The sequence below is a fragment of the Ictalurus punctatus genome, chromosome 15 (genome assembly GCF_001660625.3).
Source record: "Ictalurus punctatus breed USDA103 chromosome 15, Coco_2.0, whole genome shotgun sequence".
NCBI lineage: Eukaryota > Metazoa > Chordata > Actinopteri > Siluriformes > Ictaluridae > Ictalurus > Ictalurus punctatus.
In genome coordinates, this window is record NC_030430.2 from 19,789,454 (window position 1) to 19,807,967 (window position 18,514).

The following is an 18,514-nucleotide window of genomic DNA, read 5'->3' on the forward strand; positions in this document are numbered from 1 at the left end:
AGATTAAAAAACAAACAAACAAACAAAAAAAAAAAAAAACAACCTTCACATGCTCGTTGTATCACGAGATCAGTCTCAGACGTCTCGCGCTGGACACATGCTTCGCATCGCTGACTTGGCTGCCAGTTGGCCCTCGTGCTGTGCAGCTGTTGCCAGACTGATAAAATAACATGTTGCTAGTTTCCTACAGTACACACAACCACCCACATACACAACCACCCACCCACACACACACACATATACACACACACACACACACACACACATACTACTCGCAGCAGCCTTTAGTAACCTGTTGCTGTGTTCCTGCTGAACAGAGATTCACCAGTAAACAGGATGTGATAAGGCACTACAACATGCACAAGAAGAGGGACAACTCGCTGCAGCATGGCTTCATGCGCTTCAGCCCTCTGGATGACTGCAGCGTGTATTACCATGGCTGCCACCTGAATGGCAAGAGCACTCACTACCATTGTATGCAGGTAAACAGTGTAGCATAACACTGCTACACACACACACACACATACACACACACACACACCACAGAAAGTCAAAGCATCTTTCTGTATGACTAATGCAGCTAAGGTCAGAGTGGAAAGGTTGCACACTAAAAGGTCAACAGTGTGCAACTCGAAAACGAATCGCAGCAAAAAGTACAGTACACATGCCACAATCACGGTCTTCATTCAATTGAAACGGCAGTAAGGAAACCTCGCATCTAGAATAAACTAGAGCAGAAGATCCGAGCGCTGTAGGAGAGCATTATCATGTGTCACGGAGCAGCTCATGCATCATAGCGGCACACAAGAAGCCTCCGTCTCGATGCCAGCCATACAGTAAGAAGAGCGAGGCGAGGTAAGGCGAGGAGAGGCGAACGGAGATGCTTTTCACGATCGTGCCGCCTAACCAGGTCTATAAAAGGGAGTTACAGTTCTTCCACTTTTTCCATTAGGCCCGAATTACCATTTAAGAGCAGTTTTCATTCGTTTGACAAAAGGTGTCATAAAGTAAATAAGAGACAAATTAAAACGGATGAACAAGACACAGCCGTGCACTTCCCTCACACTCTCACTCCTTAATTGGCATGGATAAAAATTCAGTTAGTTGTTTATATAAACTCGACATTTTTCATCTTTTAGTACCAAGTGGAGAGTTGAAGATTATATCCCGGCGGATTTGTTTAAAAAAAATTTTTTTTTAACGTCTGCTTATTTTCAAGGTGTCAACCGTCCCGAGTGCTTTTTCACCGTGGGGTGCAGCGGCCAAGGGCAGATGGCTTAAGATGTATTCTTTTTTTTTTTCCTTCTTTTTTTTTTTTTTAACCCCCCTAACGGCGTAATTGTTATTAGACATTTCAGCTCTTGTTTTAACAGCTCTGAGAACCAGCAGATGTTGGCACCCGTTCTGCTGATTTACAGGGGGAAAAAACAGAGTGGCATTTTTTTCATTGTTTGACTCAATATGGTGAAGTTGCCCTGTTTGCACGGCTGAAAAGTGCCAGGGATGATATACAATTGCTGGTTTTAATTCAAACATTAGTCTGTGCCCCCCTGCTGCCCGGAGGGCTCCTGAGTGCTGCTGCTGAGTAACAGAACCCGTTCAGACGAAAGAAAGTGACAGTCTCTGTGACTACATCCCCTCCTCCATCTCTTATGTTCGTTCTGCAATTTAACAGCAAGTCAGAGATGGTGGCCTTCTAATACAGAGTTGTATGTGTGGAAAGCCTTAAATGGAAGAAAGTTCTAACCACACACCACTCTGCTATGTTGCAGTTGCATTGTCTTATTTATTAAGGTCAGGCTTACACTATGCAAGTTTAGTGCACTTTTTTCGTCGTTTGCACTCACCTTGCACTTTGAATGCATCGCCGATGAAAAAACACACCACCTCTGTTTACGTGACGCAGAAATATATCGTTTTTGGGTTTTCTTCCTTCTAGTTATGTGCAATTGCCAGGCAGATAACCCCCATGCAGATGAGAAATCGTAATCTAATTCTTACCTCTGACATCATTTTATCTGAGTCACCGCTAGAGAAAGAAGGACACGACACGATACGTGTTCTGTGCTTTTTTTGTCCCCCGTTCGTAAACGCTTTGCATTTCATTTGTGTATGGATTGAGTCGTATCTGAAGTTAGAATGATGTCGGTGCAACCCGTTTCAAAGAAAGCTGCACTGTCACCTCTGTTAACTTTTGCTTTTATGGTTGCGCTCATTTATTTTCACAGACCTTAAGATGTTTCAAGTAGATAGTTTTTTTTTTTTTTTAGGTCAGAAGCTTCATCGCTCCCCAGATTGATTTATTTTTTTTTTTAATGTTGTTCAATCAGTTGTGCAAAACAGAGAAATCCAACCACCAACATACGATTCTCAGAGTACTCATTTTCTTCCTCTGCAACCTTCTGAAAGCCGCAGTGTTTACTGTAGGTTGTTGTCCGCCTCTGCTTCACTTCTACTTCAAGCACCTCTGTTTTTTCCTTTCCCTGTTTCCGCTAGGTGGGCTGTAACAAGGTGTACACTAGCACCTCCGATGTCATGACTCACGAGAACTTCCATAAGAAGAACGCGCAGCTGATAAACGACGGCTTCCAGAGGTTCCGCGCCACTGAGGACTGCGGGACGGTGAGCTGTCAGTTCTACGGGCAGAAGACCACACACTTCCACTGCAGGTGAGGACCAGGTATCCTCAAACATCTGGATACTATCCATGTACAAGAAGCACAAATTAAGCAGTTCTTCCATTATTTTTTGGGGCTTTTCTCAGGCGTCCCGGGTGCACCTTCACCTTCAAGAACAAGTGTGACATTGAGAAGCACAAGAGCTACCACATCAAGGACGACGCGTACGCCAAGGACGGCTTCAAGAAATTCTACAAGTACGAGGAGTGCAAGTATGAGGGCTGCGTGTACAGCAAGGCCACCAATCACTTCCATTGCATTCGCCAGGGCTGCGGCTTCACCTTCACCTCCACCAGCCAAATGACGTCGCACAAGCGCAAACACGAGCGCCGTCACGTCCGCTCCTCGGGCATGCTAGGCCTCACGTCCTCCTTCCTCCTGCCCAAGGAAGAGCAAGAAGAATCCAGCAACGATGACCTGGTGGACTTCTCAACCATTAGCAGCAAGAACTCCAGCCTGAGTGCTTCGCCCACCACTCAGCAGTCCTCCACTGTTCCCCACCTGATGTCCACACCCACTACAGCTAGTACCTCCAGCCCCAGCATCAAGCCCACTACCACCCTCCCCGCCGCCAGCCGCATCTCCACTCTCCTCTCGCAGGCTCTTCCTAGTAACATGCCTGTAGCCCTGGCGCTCTCTGGCAGTGCCCTGAGCAGTGCATCCAACTCGTTCTTCCCACTTTTACCCAGGCTGCCCCTGCAGATGCCCCCAGCAGCTGCTGGCATGATCTCTGCCGTGAGCTCCTGTGCCCTCTCCACACCCCGGGACTCTGTGGCTCCAAGCTCCAGTTCAGTTGGCGAGGCGGCATCTGTGGCCTCAACACCAACTTCCTACTCTGCGTCCTCAATCATGGACAAGATCTCAGCCAGTAAGGGCTTGATATCACCCATGATGGCAAGATTGGCTGCTGCTGCACTCAGTACTACGAGCAACCCTGACACAGGTTAGTGTCTTAATGGACATCCCATTCAGATAGCTGAATTGACTTATTATTATTATATTATTATTATTATTATTATTATTATTATTATTATCACCATCATCATGATCATCATCATCCTTTTTGAGAGTTCGACTTGAAACATCTTGTCGTGAAAAATCAGGGGCGCACACTGTAGGGCCTCCCTCCTCTGTCTCACCCTGTCTTCTCCTTACTTTTTCCTCTTCCTTTTTTCTTCTTTGTCTTTTTTAATCATCATTTTTTCTTTCTTCCTGTGTTTAAAAAATAATCCTTCACATGATTTTATTTAAAACGGTATGATTTTTTTTTTCTTTAACAAATAACCTGATCTTTCTAACTACTTATGCAATATATTAGTGCATGACGATCAGTGAAATAACAGCATGAAAACGGTCTAAACAGGAACTGTGATCTCTTTTTTTTTTTCCCAGTGCATTTAGCAATGATGTTTATGAGTGGAAGAATAAGCAAGTATGTCCTATCTTTCCTTTTCACACCATTCTACCACCAGCACTTCCTCTTGTCTCTCTCCTTCTTTCTCTACCTCTCTCTCTTTGTTCTGTCTGACAGTAAAAAGGGCACACATGGGCCATCAGCTCATTTGCTCCACAGACAGTACACAAATCTCTGATTTCAGGATTAGGGAAAATATTGAGGGGCTGCTTTGCTGCCCTAGACCCGTTATTGCAGTGATCATTGCCTTGATACCCACAATCCATTAGCTGATAAGTGCTGGAGTGGTAGCGAGCGGCCCCGGTAAAGCCGCCTCTAATAGCATTCTCAGGAGGTTTCCAGACTCTGTGTTCTACATGCTTCCTCATCATCAGCCTCTTATCTGTGCGTGCACTCGCTCCGACCAAATGGAGCCTGAACAAAATTAAGTTGAGAATTTGAAGGTATAGAGCAGTTTAAAAAAAAAAAAAAATAATAATAATAATAATAATAATAATAAATGTAGACTGATATAAAGAGGAGGGGAAAATAACAGGAATTGTCGAGGCAGAAATGAGTCAGTGCGAAGTGAGGTGTGTGTTCGAATATATTCAATTTGACATTACATCCGTATTTCCCATATGAGGATTGAGGATTTTTACACACGAATACAGTAGTGCATGAATATGAATGATTTCCTCAGTCAGATCCTGTGAAAAATCTCTTTCCAGCACGTTTAGCAGCAGATAGATGCTGTGAAAATCTCTTCTCGACTCGTTTAGCGGTGTCTCCTTTGAACAGCTCTAGATTATCTAGTGTTTGGGTTGGAGTGTAGGTGTGGAGCAGGCGGGCTGTGGGTAAAGACAGCATCATATGATCACGTCACCCCAGTTTTAGCATCGCTCCATTGGCTCCCGGTCCATTTTAGGATCCAGTTGAAGATTCTGTTGTTTGTCTTTAAAACGCTTAATGATCGAGCTCCGTCTTATCTCAAAGATGTTCTTACACCTCATTCATCTAGCAGATTTTTAAGATCTTCTGATAGGTTTCTTTTGCATGTCCCTCGATCCAGGTTACAAACGAAGGAGGATAGAGCTTTTTCAGTCGCCGCCCCTCGTTTATGTAATCAATTGCCACTGGACATCCGGCTCGTACCTTCTATTATCACTTTTACAAAGAATCTGAAAGCGTATCTCTTCTCCCAGGCGGCTGTTGTCTGTCTTTATTTGGTTTTATTCTGTTTTCTATTGAACTTGTTCTTACTCTGTTCAGCTTTGCTGTGTTTAAATGTGCTATATAAATAAAATGTACTTACTTACTTTACTTACATCATCGTGGAGGTTGTGTGTAAAGGGAATGGGGACCGAAGAGAGCAGGCCCAGCTGCTGTAGGGGTGTGTATCCTGTCATACACTCCACCTCTGAGATCTGTGCAGATACTGAGAGATGAGCACCAGGAAAGGAAAGAGGGAGCACACAACCTCTGACAACCTCTGAGGGGTGGGATGGGGTCCATGTGTTAGAGGGGGCACAGATGGTGTGACTCCATTCTCAATTCTGGAGAGAGAGAGAGAGAGAGAGCATATGTATGTGTGTGTGTGTGTGTGACTGTATGTGTGTGTCGTAACTTCACACTTCAGCACTGAGCTTGTGAGAATGTCTTGTGTTTAATTTAGATAACTATGAGAAAAGAAAAAAAATGTTGAGAGCGAGAGAGAGAGAGAGAGAGAGAGAGAGAAAAAGCCCCACACTAGGCAAGAGAGCAGATCACAAAGTGTCATTGCTAAATTTATGTGTTTGCTCAGAAATGGCGTGTGAACAGGACATTTGTGTAAAATATGAAGAGGATGTGGTCAGGGCCCAGCGTTTAGAAAGGAGTGAACAATGTTTACTGCGGCTATTTTTTCGCAGTTTCTTTTTCTCTCTCTTTTCTTTTTTTTTGATGCACAAGAAACGCGCACATTTCAGTGTCATCTGCTGCACTGACACCAGTGCATTACTAATGCATTCAGGTAGCACTGTCCTTACTGAATGTTCAGGGGTTTTTACATTTTTTTTTTTTTTTTTTTTTTTTAAAACACCAGCCTACTCTGGATTGTTACTCCAGATCCTGGAATCTAAAGGGCTCACTAATTAGACATACAGTACAAATGATCTTTCACAAGCGCGGTAACTTAGCAGGAGTAATTACACGCTAGAACATTATTCTTGGATAATTTCCAGAAAAAAAAAAATCCTTCTTTGAGATCAGGCGCCTTTCTTTTTTTTTTTTTTCTTTTTTTTTTTCTCCCTCTCCCGCCTTTCTCTCGCTAAGATTATCAGCGAGTTTGTCATGGAGACTGTGAGGCTGATAAAGAATTTAATGACTTCCCTTTCATGTGGTCATTATTTAACTGTCTTTTTTTCAACTTCAGGCAATTCATTCCCACAGGCAGCCTAAAGCAGAGCAAGTGTGCAGGCTGTGGTTTGATGTGTGTGTGTGTGAGTGTGATCAGAGAGGAGACAGAGGTTAACCTGGCGATGATTAGTTGTGTGTTAGTTGTGTGCTAGTTTAACAGATAACTAGAGAGGGTTTTTTTTTTTTTTTTTGAGAAACAGGTGCTGTTAGTGAAATGGGGATTTCACAGTAGTAGTTGTGGAAGTTCCTTCGAATGAGTCATAATTTACCTGTTCACTTTTACTAACTACTGTGAACAGCTGTAAATGACGATGATTTGCAATCACTAAGTGTGTGTGTTATAGGGGTTTATATTCACTCACACACGGCAATGAGGGCCAAGGGCATACAGTAATGCCGCGTCCTTGCCTGTCACTATTCCTCAACAGGCCTGACTTCCTGAAAAGCCAGTTCTCCACAAAACCAATCACAGCTGATGTACTCAGCACTTCTATATTCCTCTCCTTTTTTTTTTCCAAAGTAAAATACCACTTAGAGGCCACCAAAGCCCGGCTTTCACTGTATAGCCTAAGGACATATGAATATTTCAGTCACTTGGGGTTTGGGGAAGAGCCCGGTCGCTTATTTGTCAGCATTTTTACACCATTCTATATCTTTTTGTGCAAAAAAAAAAAAAAAAAAAAAAAACTCAACCGAGAGGTTCACTGTCTGAATTATCTGACTGATTTGATTGGCTGTCACCGATTGACTGTCACCTCCAATCTGACTGACGGAGGAGATGTTTCTGTTGGGCATGCTCAGTGACTGACCACCGTCCGTCGTCAGGCCAACAAGGACAAGTGGCGATGAGAGGAAGGGGGTGGAGGAGGTGGGGGGAGGGGTGATTCGCTCCATCTGAAGCTGCCACTTTCCCTCAGCATTAGCGTGCACTGTAATGACCGGTTAAGAGGCAGGCACGCAAATGGGTTGTGACAAGTGCTGCTGAAAAAAGAGTCTTTTTCCCTCATTCCTCCCGCCTCTCAATCACCATTTAAATGCCTTGACGGCTTGACATAATTCTGCAATAATTATCACTGCCAGCCCTCTCCTCGGCCTAGACACAAGTCAGATCGGATCTCATCACAGGGTAATAATGCTGACCAACAATAACTTCTCTCTCTCTCTCTCTCTCTCTCTGTGTCTTTCTGTCTCCTCAGGAAACGGACAGCAGGCTCAGACAAGCCGGTTTAATCCGGTTCAAGTGAAGCAGGAGCCAATGGACAGCACCTCTGGGCCTTCCCAGGAGTCCATGCAAGAACACAGCCTTGACCTGAGCAAGAAAGACCACGGGTATGACCGATCCCCGTTCCCACACACCCCACACCGCACTCATCATGCAGAGCCTCGTGATTTATCTCCTGAATAATAGTGTATTGTGTTAATTAGTTTGAGTGCTCTTGTTAAAACAATCTCACAAGGTGGGTCTGCAAAGTGGTCAAGGAGGAGATTTACACACTGTCCCCTTTCTCAGACTCAAGTGCCCCCTGTGTGGAAATCTATCACACAAATGTAAAGATTTCCCCATAATGTTTTTTTTTTCTTCTTCTTCTTCTTCTTCTACCTTTTATAATGCACATGTCAAGTTCGAAACATGACATGTTCATTTAAATGAAAGGGCATTTGTGTAAACCCACACACACACACACACCCACACACACTTCATCCACCAACACCCCACTCAGCATTATACATTAAGTTACATCTTATTTATGTGTCTATTTCCTTCATTGCATATTCACACAGTCAGAAATAAAGAATAATATTTACCGTTCCCATGCAAATCTTTGCCTAAACATTGCCCATTTTGCTCATTCCAGTAATGAATCAAACGGACACCCTGTGCCGGGGAATCAATCTCTTTTATCCTCACTTATGAATAAGGTAAGATCCATCCATCATGCACTTTCCAGCCCAAGACGAATTAGCAACACGCAGAGCGGGCTGTTTGTTTTTTAATGTTTCGCCCGCTAATAAGATGAGTTTGTATCATTTAAATTTTCCAGCCATTTTTCATACAGTGTAATTTCAGCCCTCCGCTCACAAATTAATATAATGAAGCAAGAGCTGGATGCCATGCCAGATATATAGAGATGTTTGTTTTTTGATGAGCTGTTTTGAACTTGGGGCACATTTTTTCCCCCTCCTCCTCCCTCTCTCTGTCTCTCTCTCTTTTCTATTCCAGCCGCTCTGTCTTTATTTATGGAGTTTGTAAATTATTTGATTAAAAAGTCAGCAGTGAGGGGGAAAAAAAGAGCAAGCGTCACCCTCATTTATTAAAAAGACTAAGTGTTACTGGGTGAATATTTAAATGTTGTGTGTTTTTGTGGAGATTAAAATGGACATTGTTTTAATCATACATCTTTTCTGACTAATATAAATGCTATGGAGTGTAAGTTCCATTACCTTGATGATTTAAGGAGGTATCGGACCCTCCAGCCCCCCCGCCTCGCATCGTTCTGGGCTTCTGGCACAGAGCACCTCGTGGATGTCTTTAGGACTCCCTTTCGGACTCGGCACACCGCATAAAGCTCGCCCAGACCGACACACACACACGAACGCACACAAACACACACACACACACACACACACACACAAAGAACACTTGGCATGTGTGTTGGCCTACGCTCAAGTAGGAGGCTGATTGTGTTTGTAAACCGAGCATAATAGCACTTGTCTGAGCACGCTTGCTCACGTGTACCAGTGTGTGACGGTGTGTTCACTGTGTGCACAGATGTCGCAGGTGAATCCGGGCTTCTTCAGCGCCCTGAACTTGAAGTCGGAGCTGGAGAGCGGCCAGGCAGCTGATAGCTCTGACGCGGCTCAGTACCTCAGCAGGCTGGTCAAAAGACCTGTTCTGGAGAAACCAGCCGAGTGGAAGACCTACCTGCGCAGGTGCGGTACACATGCATTACACTGTCTATAATCTTGTCCACTTCTCCTGATGCAGTCGTTCTCCTGATTCTTGGCTCACAGTATCCTGCTGTGTTACAGTCCATTATTCTTCCCTGCCTTTGTGATTCCTGTTTTTACTTACCCCTGACCCTGTGCTTTGTCATTCTCGCTCTTTGTCCGCTTTTATCCCGTCACTGCCATGTGTGGTGTTTGTCCCTGGTTAGCGGTGTAGAAATAAAACACTTGGCCAGGACAAATGATATTATGTGTATAGTCCCAAAGCCAAGACAATATGTCACAGCTGTTTCTGTGCAAAGCATTATGTTTTTCAAGCCGTACGTACAAAAGCAGGTCCCGGTGAAAGGAGAATTCGTCTTGATAATGGTTTTGCTTGTGTTATGTTATGTTGTCCTTTTTTTTTTTTTTTTTTTTTTTTTTTTTACACCTCATGTTTTCTTTCCTATGTAGATATGATATTGATGAAATCTGTGATGCCCAGTGTGACTTCCTGCACAAAGTCCACTTTCATTGTCTTGTGGAGGACTGCGGCGCGCTCTTCAGTACAGTGGATGGAGCCATCAAACACGCAAAGTAAGCCTGCTTTTCATTCTCATCCACACTCTTAATGAGCAATAGATTGAGATTCGAGCTCTTCTGAATGCTCTCTCTATCTCCCCTATTTACGTCATTATTTGGAGGTGATGTTAATGATGTGCTATGTTTAGCAGCTATATCACGGCCTCGCCGGTGGATCTAATTGGATGTAATGATGTCTCTCTGTCTCCCATTAGCTTCCACTTCAGAGCCAACCTAAAGGTTAAACCAGAGACCGCTTTCAACGAGGGCAAGGAGTCCAGCGAGGGCGTCCCCAATCAGCTCGCTGTGCCCGTCTCTGTGCCCAACACTCCGCCCATGGACGTGCCCAGTGCAGCAGTGTCAGGGGCCTATGCCTCTTCACCCTCCCTGTTGGCATGGAAGCAGATGACGGGCTCCATCCCCCCACTTCCTGCCTCCATGCCCAACATGGCCGCCTCCTCGCCGCTTGCTACCACTTCACTGGAGAACGCTAAGCCTCAGGTCAAACCGGGCTTCCTGCAGTTTCAAGACAAGTGAGTGCTTTAAAGTGTGAACCATAGAACTGTTACATGTATAGGAGAATATAATGAGCAAGTTATTAACTCTCTTTGGTTTTTGCCTTGTGTCCTCTCCCCCAGTGACCCCTGTCTGGCAACTGACTGCAAATACTCCAACAAATTCCACTTCCACTGCCTGTTTGGCAACTGCAAGTACGTGTGTAAGACGTCTGGAAAGGCAGAGTCACATTGCCTGGACCACATCAACCCCAACAACAGCTTGGTCAACGTGCGAGATCAGTTCTCTTACTACTCGCTACAGTGTCTCTGTCCCAACCAGGTCAGCTGAGAACTCTTGCTTCATACGGCTACAACAGAAATCAAAGTTAATGCATGCAAGACGACCGAAAAAAACAAACAAACAGATGTTTACTTATAATTAAAACAGGATTTTATTCAATCTCATTACCACATGGTAAAAGAATTAAGATGGGAAAAAAAAAACGTAAATACCCCCAAAGTGGGAAGTGGGAAAGAGAAGTGTAGGCTTTTCATCAAAAATGTCATTATTAATAGAACAAAGCAGACATTGTGCTTCCTGTGCCCTTATTTGGAGCTAAACCTGTTCTAAATGAATTCATTTATGCACCAAGTCCCCACTCTCCTAAACCCCCACCCCCCTCTCCTGAGCAGAGGAGATCCTGTTTGTCGTCTCCTGAGGGAGATGCCTCTCAGTAAACAGATGGTGGTTTGGAAACAGGTTACAACACAGGAGGGAAATGCTCTTACCTCAGTGAGCTAGTCGTATAAAACATAGGCTTCGATTTGCTCCAGTGATCTTTAGTGGGCTCAGTGCTTAACATTCCGACAGAGCTGGTCAGTTAAACGTCTGCTGTAGTGCACCCTGAAACTGCGAAACGGGAAGGAGCTAATTAACGGAATAATTAAGGGAATAAAACTAAATCGGGTGGCCCAACAAAACATCAGGAACAGCAGTGGTAGCTCAGTGGTTGGGGCATCGGGCTGCTGCTCTGAAGGACATGAGTTCAAATCCTACCACCACAAAGCTCACATTCAGCCCTTGAGTAATAACCTTTAACCTTCAGCTGCTTAGTTTTATCCTAATGAAATGTAAACAACTGTTACAACCCCAAAGTTGATTATTTTCCTAAAACAGCATGTCCAGAAGTGTTCTATTCCTTTTATACTTCAAACAATTTGCCAACGATTACAATGAATATTTTTTATTAAAGAATGGTCACTCTTTTTTTTTTTTTTTTTTTAAATCAGTTATAGTGACATTTAATGTTCTAGAACATCTATGAAACAAATTCCTTTTATCACATACATTATAAAAACTATAAACAGTTTTTCCTTCACCAGCGCTGACACCGGAGACTCCTTCCATAAATGTTAAATAAACGTCTCCTTACAGTAAACTTCACAAAATCAATGGTGTGTTGTTCTTTGGTAAATAACACCACGTAAAAAAACAAACAAACAAACAAACAAAAAAAAAACATTTAAGATGGTTTATGATTAGTCTTTGTAGGGCTGGGCGATACATCAATATAATATCGATACTGTGATCAATTATATACAGTTTTCTGAAATATCATTAGTATGGTGGTCATTTTGATGTTTTTAATAATAACAAATGAAACGGTACTGAATGAGTCCGTCGATTTGACGTAATTTTAAAAAAAAACAAAAAAAATCATTAGCTAACGGCTTGTTAGCTAAATTATATATCGTGATACGCATTGTGTAGCGTAGAAATGTCCTCAAGTAGCATGATATGATATTTTTGTCATATCGCCCAGCTCTAAGTTTTGGATAAATGGGTTGTGTCCGCCATACAAGTCCCTGTAATTTGCCTTGCAGCTGGAACTACTGTCAGAGCTGCTGTTATAGAAGATTAATCAACACCTACTGACCAATTTGACTGGTGAAAGAAAGAGCTTTAACAGGTTTAACAAATGATTGGTTGTTAAAACTCTGCTCATTGGTGATATGTCTGTCTTGTCTCCCAGCACTGTGAGTTCAGGATGAGAGGACACTATCATTGTCTGAGACCAGGCTGCTTCTTTGTCACCAACATCACCACCAAGCTGCCGTGGCACGTCAAGAAGCACGAAAAAGCCGAGCGACGTGCAGCCAACGGCTTTAAATACTTTACCAAGAGAGAGGAGTGCGGCCGCCTCGGTAAGCCTCTCGGCTCCGACGCAGCAGATCATACATATTGTAATTCGCCGTGTTTAGTATTGATCACTTGTGTATCTTCCATTGTGGTGTACAGACTTCCTACACACCTCATTATTTCAGACATGCTATTATTAAGATTCAAAGCCAGTGTTTCTTGTCGGTGTTATTTAGTCGAAGCCCTGCTTTCTACACGGACATATCAGAGCAGAGGAGAAAAGGTGTGAGATCACATCAGCGATCAATACACTCCTCCGCTCTGAACGCACAGTTTTGAAAGCACAAAAGCAGCAAGCAGGATTCTGTAAAAGGTTTCCTGGTAGTATCCGTGTCTCATCACATTAGTATTAGCGTGCTGATGCTGGACATTTTGTACTAAATATTTAATAAAGTCGAAATTCCATCAAATTCCTGGCTATGTCAAATATATATATTTCATAAATAGTTTGAGCCATGTATACGAAAAATAATAATAATAATAATAATAATAATAATAATAAACGTCTGCGGCACATTCTAAAGCTGGGGGACGGTTGATTTAGATTAAAATCAGCCCAAGAAAAATGGTGTCTGCCTTTTTTGTCATACATTAATACTTCAGTATTTATAGTAAGCAATCAAACAGAGGCTGTTTTCTTGGGTATATTTAACCTGTCAGGAATGAGCAATTACACATGTTTGTTAATTACTGTGCCTGTCTAGCTCGGTCTGTTTGTGTTGCTCTTTTTCAAACCTCGATCATCATCACACGGGCAAATTGAAAGCTTTTTTTTTTCTTCCTCCCATTCTCTCTCCTCCCCTTCTGTGCAGAAGAGAAAAAGAAAAACTTTATGACAGGGTGGAAACAAAGTGTCAAAAAGCACAACTCTATAGATTTGTAGCACCTCAGTTGTTTAAAAAAAAAAAACACACACACACACACAAAAACAACTCATGTTACCAAAGCAAGCAGCAGGATGATGAGGAATTGATGGTTCAGCTGGACTGGGAGCAGGGTATCCATGGCAGCAACATTAAACACACCACTGAGGATGAGGTTACCAGGAAGCGCAGGCACAAAGATCTGCAACATTTCGGCTTGTCATTCTTATTTGCTCAGCTCGCTCTGTTTAAAGTGTCTTGCCCGTGCGTGCGTACAAAAGCGATCTGACGACAAGCAGCTTGTTGCACCCTGCCGTGCCAAGGATGCCATGGTAACAGACCAGCCAGCACCTGCCCTGAACGCTCCGCTTTTGATTATTTTTTTCTGTGCATTATTTGCAATAAAATTATCACAAGCGTCCATTTGATTAGCCCATAAAAAAAGCAGTCATTTAATTAAAAAAAAGAAGAAAAAAAAAGAAGAAGAAGCATATAGCAATTAAAAATCTGCAGGGCTACCGTATGAAGGGAGGAGTGTGTAGAAAAGAGGAAAAGAGCGATGGACTGAACAAATACAATAACAGAAGATAGGTTGTGAAAAATGAATTTAATATGGAAATAATTGTGTGTTTACTTTGGTTTGCAGGGTTGTGCATTATTGCCTCTCCAAATGCAGAATGTATTTATGTAAATTCCAAATTGAATAAAAGATGTCATTGTAATAAAGAGCACCACAGGTCTAATCTCCGAAAGCTTCACTTTCTCAGTGTGACACTTTGGAGAAAGTAATAAGAGCCGGACTCATCTGCTCAGGCTTTTCCTCATCACCACCTCATCTTATTGAGAATCCAGTGCTGGATTCGGCGACGAGGAGGTCGGCCCTTTGTTGCGTTTTGGGTATTAATCAGAAACGCCTTCTGTTTTTATCTTCTTAGGCTGCAAGTACAACCAGGTGAACAGCCACTTCCACTGCATCCGTGAAGGCTGCATGTTCTCCTTCCTGCTCAAGCACCAGATGACGTCTCACGCCCGCAAGCACATGAGGAGGATGCTGGGAAAGAACTTTGACCGAGTCCCGTCCCAGGTAGGTTATGTATACCAGGGTATGGATGCGATGACTGTCCACCTGAACAAAGTAACCAGGGACGACATCAAAACATCAGTATCGTTTCTGCAGCATTTTTGCCCATCCCTGCCCTATACTTATATGTATTTGTGTGTGTGTGTATGTATATATATATATATATATATACATACATACATACATACACACACACATATACACACATATATAAGTGTAAATATTTCACAACTCCTGTACCCAAATTATAGTTTGAAAATAAATCATAAATTTGAAAAATTTTAAGTAAATCATTAGAATTTCCTTTATGTCCTCATGCCATTAGTGTTTTTTCTAATTTTATGCTAAAAAAAAAAAAAAAAAACCCTCAACCCTGCTACTCATTTTTAGCTTTTTTAGTTTTTGCAGAAACGTAGGTATTGTTGCACGTTTTTAACATGGTTAAACGTGTTTTCATAGATTCAATGTTGAAAAAGTTTGAAAGTTTCATTTTTAAGTGCTAAATTGCAGCTCAATTTTGGAACCACCCAGTTAGCAAGCGACGCTGTTGTTTTGCATATGCACAAATAAGGAGCACAAATAAGTTGACTGTGATGCAAATCGTTGATAATCGTATCATAGGAAATGTTTAGCCTTTGGTTTGTGGACTGATTTGTGTTTCCTGTGTGCTAGGTGATGCCTCCTGGTCACCAAGCAGATGAGATGCAGCACATGGCTAACATGGCCTCTTCCGGCACCATGGGCACGCACTCGAGCCTGTCTCAAAGCTTCTCCAACATGGCGGATGACAACGATGACTACATGGACTACATGGGTGGAGGAAGTCCACTGGGCCTCTCGTCCGAGTCGTCCAACCAAGACCGCAGCTGCACCAGCACTCCTGTGGGCAATGACAGCTCCCCTGCAGGTGAGGACTCTTCTCCATCATCATCAATCATCATCACTTTTATTTACCATCACGAATATTTCATCTTAGGTTCCATTAAAGAGAACGTTTGATTCAAGTGAATTGAAATCAATAGAAGGCTCAAGATGGCAGTCATTAGCTAGTGGAATAAAATGTTCAAATGTATGAATGTTGGTTAATCAGCTGTACTGTACAGGCGTCACAGGATCACTGTGTGTTCAGATCCTCTGGGGTTTATGCCCCTAACAAGAGGCATCAATTAAAAATAGCTGCCTCTGCTGTACTTTTCCATTGCCAATTATAAACGTAACAACTTGTTCATGAAGCATCTGAGGCAGCCGGTGTTTACCAGCAGTAATGACACTTATCAAATTATGGAGCAGTAAATTCATCATATAGTCGTCCACACACAAACACACTCCTCCTCACATTAATGCCATGCCTGTGGCAACTTAACTGAGGCATCACAGACTCATAATATCCACCTACACTATGTCAACCTGAGAGAGTACACATCTCTGGGCTTAAATCTGGGCTTTCGCTATTCGATTCTAGCCTTTCCTGCATCGGAATGATTTACATGTTTTCACCGTTTGGTTCGAAAAATATTTATCTTTCATTCTCATCACTGTTGCTTTTGGCTGTTTGATTTTTTTCTGTCACCATTTGGCTTTTGGTATTTCATTATTTGATCTCTTCCTTTTCTACCTCCCATCCCTGTGTGTGTGTGTGTGTGTGTGTGTGTGTGTGTGTATATGTATGCACCTGTCTGAATCTCTCGACCACACCTTCCTTTCCTCTTCTCCACCATTCTCCTCCACTTTCCTTGGCATCTCTGTAGGACCAGGTTCTCAGATCCCTGCTCCTACTCCCATTACCTCTGCTGACACTCCCCCCACCTCTCAATCTGCACCACCACCACCTCCTCCTCCTCCTCCACTTCCTCCTCCACCTTTACCTCAGGCTCCGCTCCAGTCCCAGCCTCCTTCTTTCCCCCCAACTCTCCTGCGTCCTCCTCTTCCCTCACTCCCATACCTCCTCTCTCCAACCTGTGTCTCATACTCTCTGCTCAGCGCCTCTCTTGGAGCCACTCGGAGTGTTGTCATGCCAACCAACACACCAGCTTTCAGCCCCATCATTGCCACTCCGTCTCCGGTTAAAAATGACGTGCCTATAGTGCAGGACGCTGCAGGTACCTCTCTCCTGCCTCTGTTAGACATCTGCAGCTCTAGAGTAGAGTGACTCAGGCCTCACTTGTCTGTTTGTGTTTGTCTTTGAACCAATGAAGCAGTAAATCAATAGCTTTAGTTCAAACAAGGCATTACGGGGTGGACAAATCCAGGAAAGTGAATCCTTCAATGTCTTGGTGGAACAGAAACTTTACAGTTAATAACACATGAAAAAATTAAACATATGACAGTTAATTTACCCCATTTATCACAGGATAAACACTTACCTAGTTAATCAGCTTGGTAAGTGTGTTAATACACATCACTGTAAATATTTCATATGGCTAACTGGACCAACTAGAGGGTTTGTTTTATGTTTGAAAAATACATATTTTTAAGTTACATCATTTTGTTTAAGTTAACTAATGACAAAGGTTAATCCATATTGCTGCCTTTTTACTTCCTGTACTATAAAAAAAAAAAAAAGTTATTCTCTAACAATATCTGAAGAGCAAGGATACCGTTCTGGCTAGCAAGGAAACAAGTTAATGTTATATTATTTAGCTAGCTACTATAAATGATCATAATATCTATCCAAAGTATAACTTGGGAGGGAAAAAATCCAGGTTTGTTAAAGAACATCTGGCAAGCTAGTAATGAAGTTATGTTAGCTATCTAGCTAGGAAAATTAACTAGGCTAGAAAATGTAAATGAACCCACATGAAAGTACAAGGAGTAAGTCAGCTAGCTAGATGGACCAACTGTAGGGACTGTGTTATGGTTGAAAATACATAAACTGTAAGCTGAAACATTTTGTTCAGTAGTTTGTTTTTTAAGTTAACACCTGAGGTAAAAATGAGCTATATTGCAAGAGAAAGCCATATTGCTGCCTTTTTAGTTTCTGTACTAACAACAGAGTGATTCTGTAACAATATATGAAGCACAAAGGGCATCTTTCAGGCTAGCTAGGAAATTAGCTTGTTATATTACCTAACTAGCTATTAAAATCATAATACCTAGCCTATGTATCATACAAAAGAATCCATGTTTGTGTCTAAAATACAAGAGAAAAGGCATCTTGCTGCTAGCAAGGAAGTCATGTTTGCTAGCTAGCGAGCAGCATTGACTAGGCTAGAAAATGTAAATCTAATGTAAATGAACCCACATAAAAGTATGATGAGATAGTCAGCTGGTTATGTGGAAAAGTCAGACTGGGGATGACATTGTTTATCCTTGTAATTAGACCAATTGGAGGGTGTTCCATGCAAAACAATATATGCTAGTATTGTTAGGTAATGCTATGTCAGCGGCCTGCTAAGTTAACTACTGAATTAAGTAAACATTGTGTTCGCTAGCTTGCTAGCAAGATGTCCTTGAGAACTTGACAGCAATATACACTTGACAGTGATATTTATTCTACATTTCATGAGCATAAATCTGTCTGTGCCGTTTTATTCCTAAGATACTAACATACTAAGAAAATACTCAAATATGATTACGCAAGCTAGTAAGAATATGTATGATGAGTTAGATACTTAAAGGCATTTATACAGCCTGGTGCTAATAAAACAAATAAAATGAAAATAAGGAGCAGGCTTTGTTTTTGTGTGGTTAATGGGCAGGAGAAAAATGCTAGTAATCACTATTTGAGCAGTTGTCTGAGTCACTTGTCTGCCAGGCAATGACTAATAAAACATTGATAGCCTGGACACATAATCTGCTTGTCCTGGGCACCTAGCCTAATAATTTGTCCACCTGTGTATTTGCTACAAAAACAATTTTTAACTATAACTTAGTAGTAATCGTAAATCATCTACTCATG

The 18,514-nt window shown here is 42.4% G+C and overlaps 1 protein-coding gene across 4 annotated transcripts in view; it reads left to right on the top strand.

Annotated features, from left to right (window-relative positions):
- casz1 (castor zinc finger 1) overlaps nt 1-18,514 on the top strand; it is an 83,183-nt gene that overhangs the window by 60,763 nt on the left and 3,906 nt on the right. For 2 of the 4 annotated variants that reach the window (XM_017486867.3, XM_017486866.3), the window contains exons 6-18: nt 318-482; nt 2,497-2,669; nt 2,765-3,621; nt 7,665-7,797; nt 8,325-8,388; nt 9,239-9,399; nt 9,868-9,990; nt 10,191-10,508; nt 10,614-10,812; nt 12,506-12,677; nt 14,471-14,619; nt 15,289-15,523; nt 16,365-16,715. In XM_017486867.3, the coding sequence (XP_017342356.1) occupies nt 318-482; nt 2,497-2,669; nt 2,765-3,621; nt 7,665-7,797; nt 8,325-8,388; nt 9,239-9,399; nt 9,868-9,990; nt 10,191-10,508; nt 10,614-10,812; nt 12,506-12,677; nt 14,471-14,619; nt 15,289-15,523; nt 16,365-16,715 (3,100 nt within the window). The remainder of the gene's footprint in view (nt 1-317; nt 483-2,496; nt 2,670-2,764; nt 3,622-7,664; nt 7,798-8,324; nt 8,389-9,238; nt 9,400-9,867; nt 9,991-10,190; nt 10,509-10,613; nt 10,813-12,505; nt 12,678-14,470; nt 14,620-15,288; nt 15,524-16,364; nt 16,716-18,514) is intronic. The other 2 variants (XM_017486868.3, XM_017486869.3) reach the window with 2 other exon arrangements.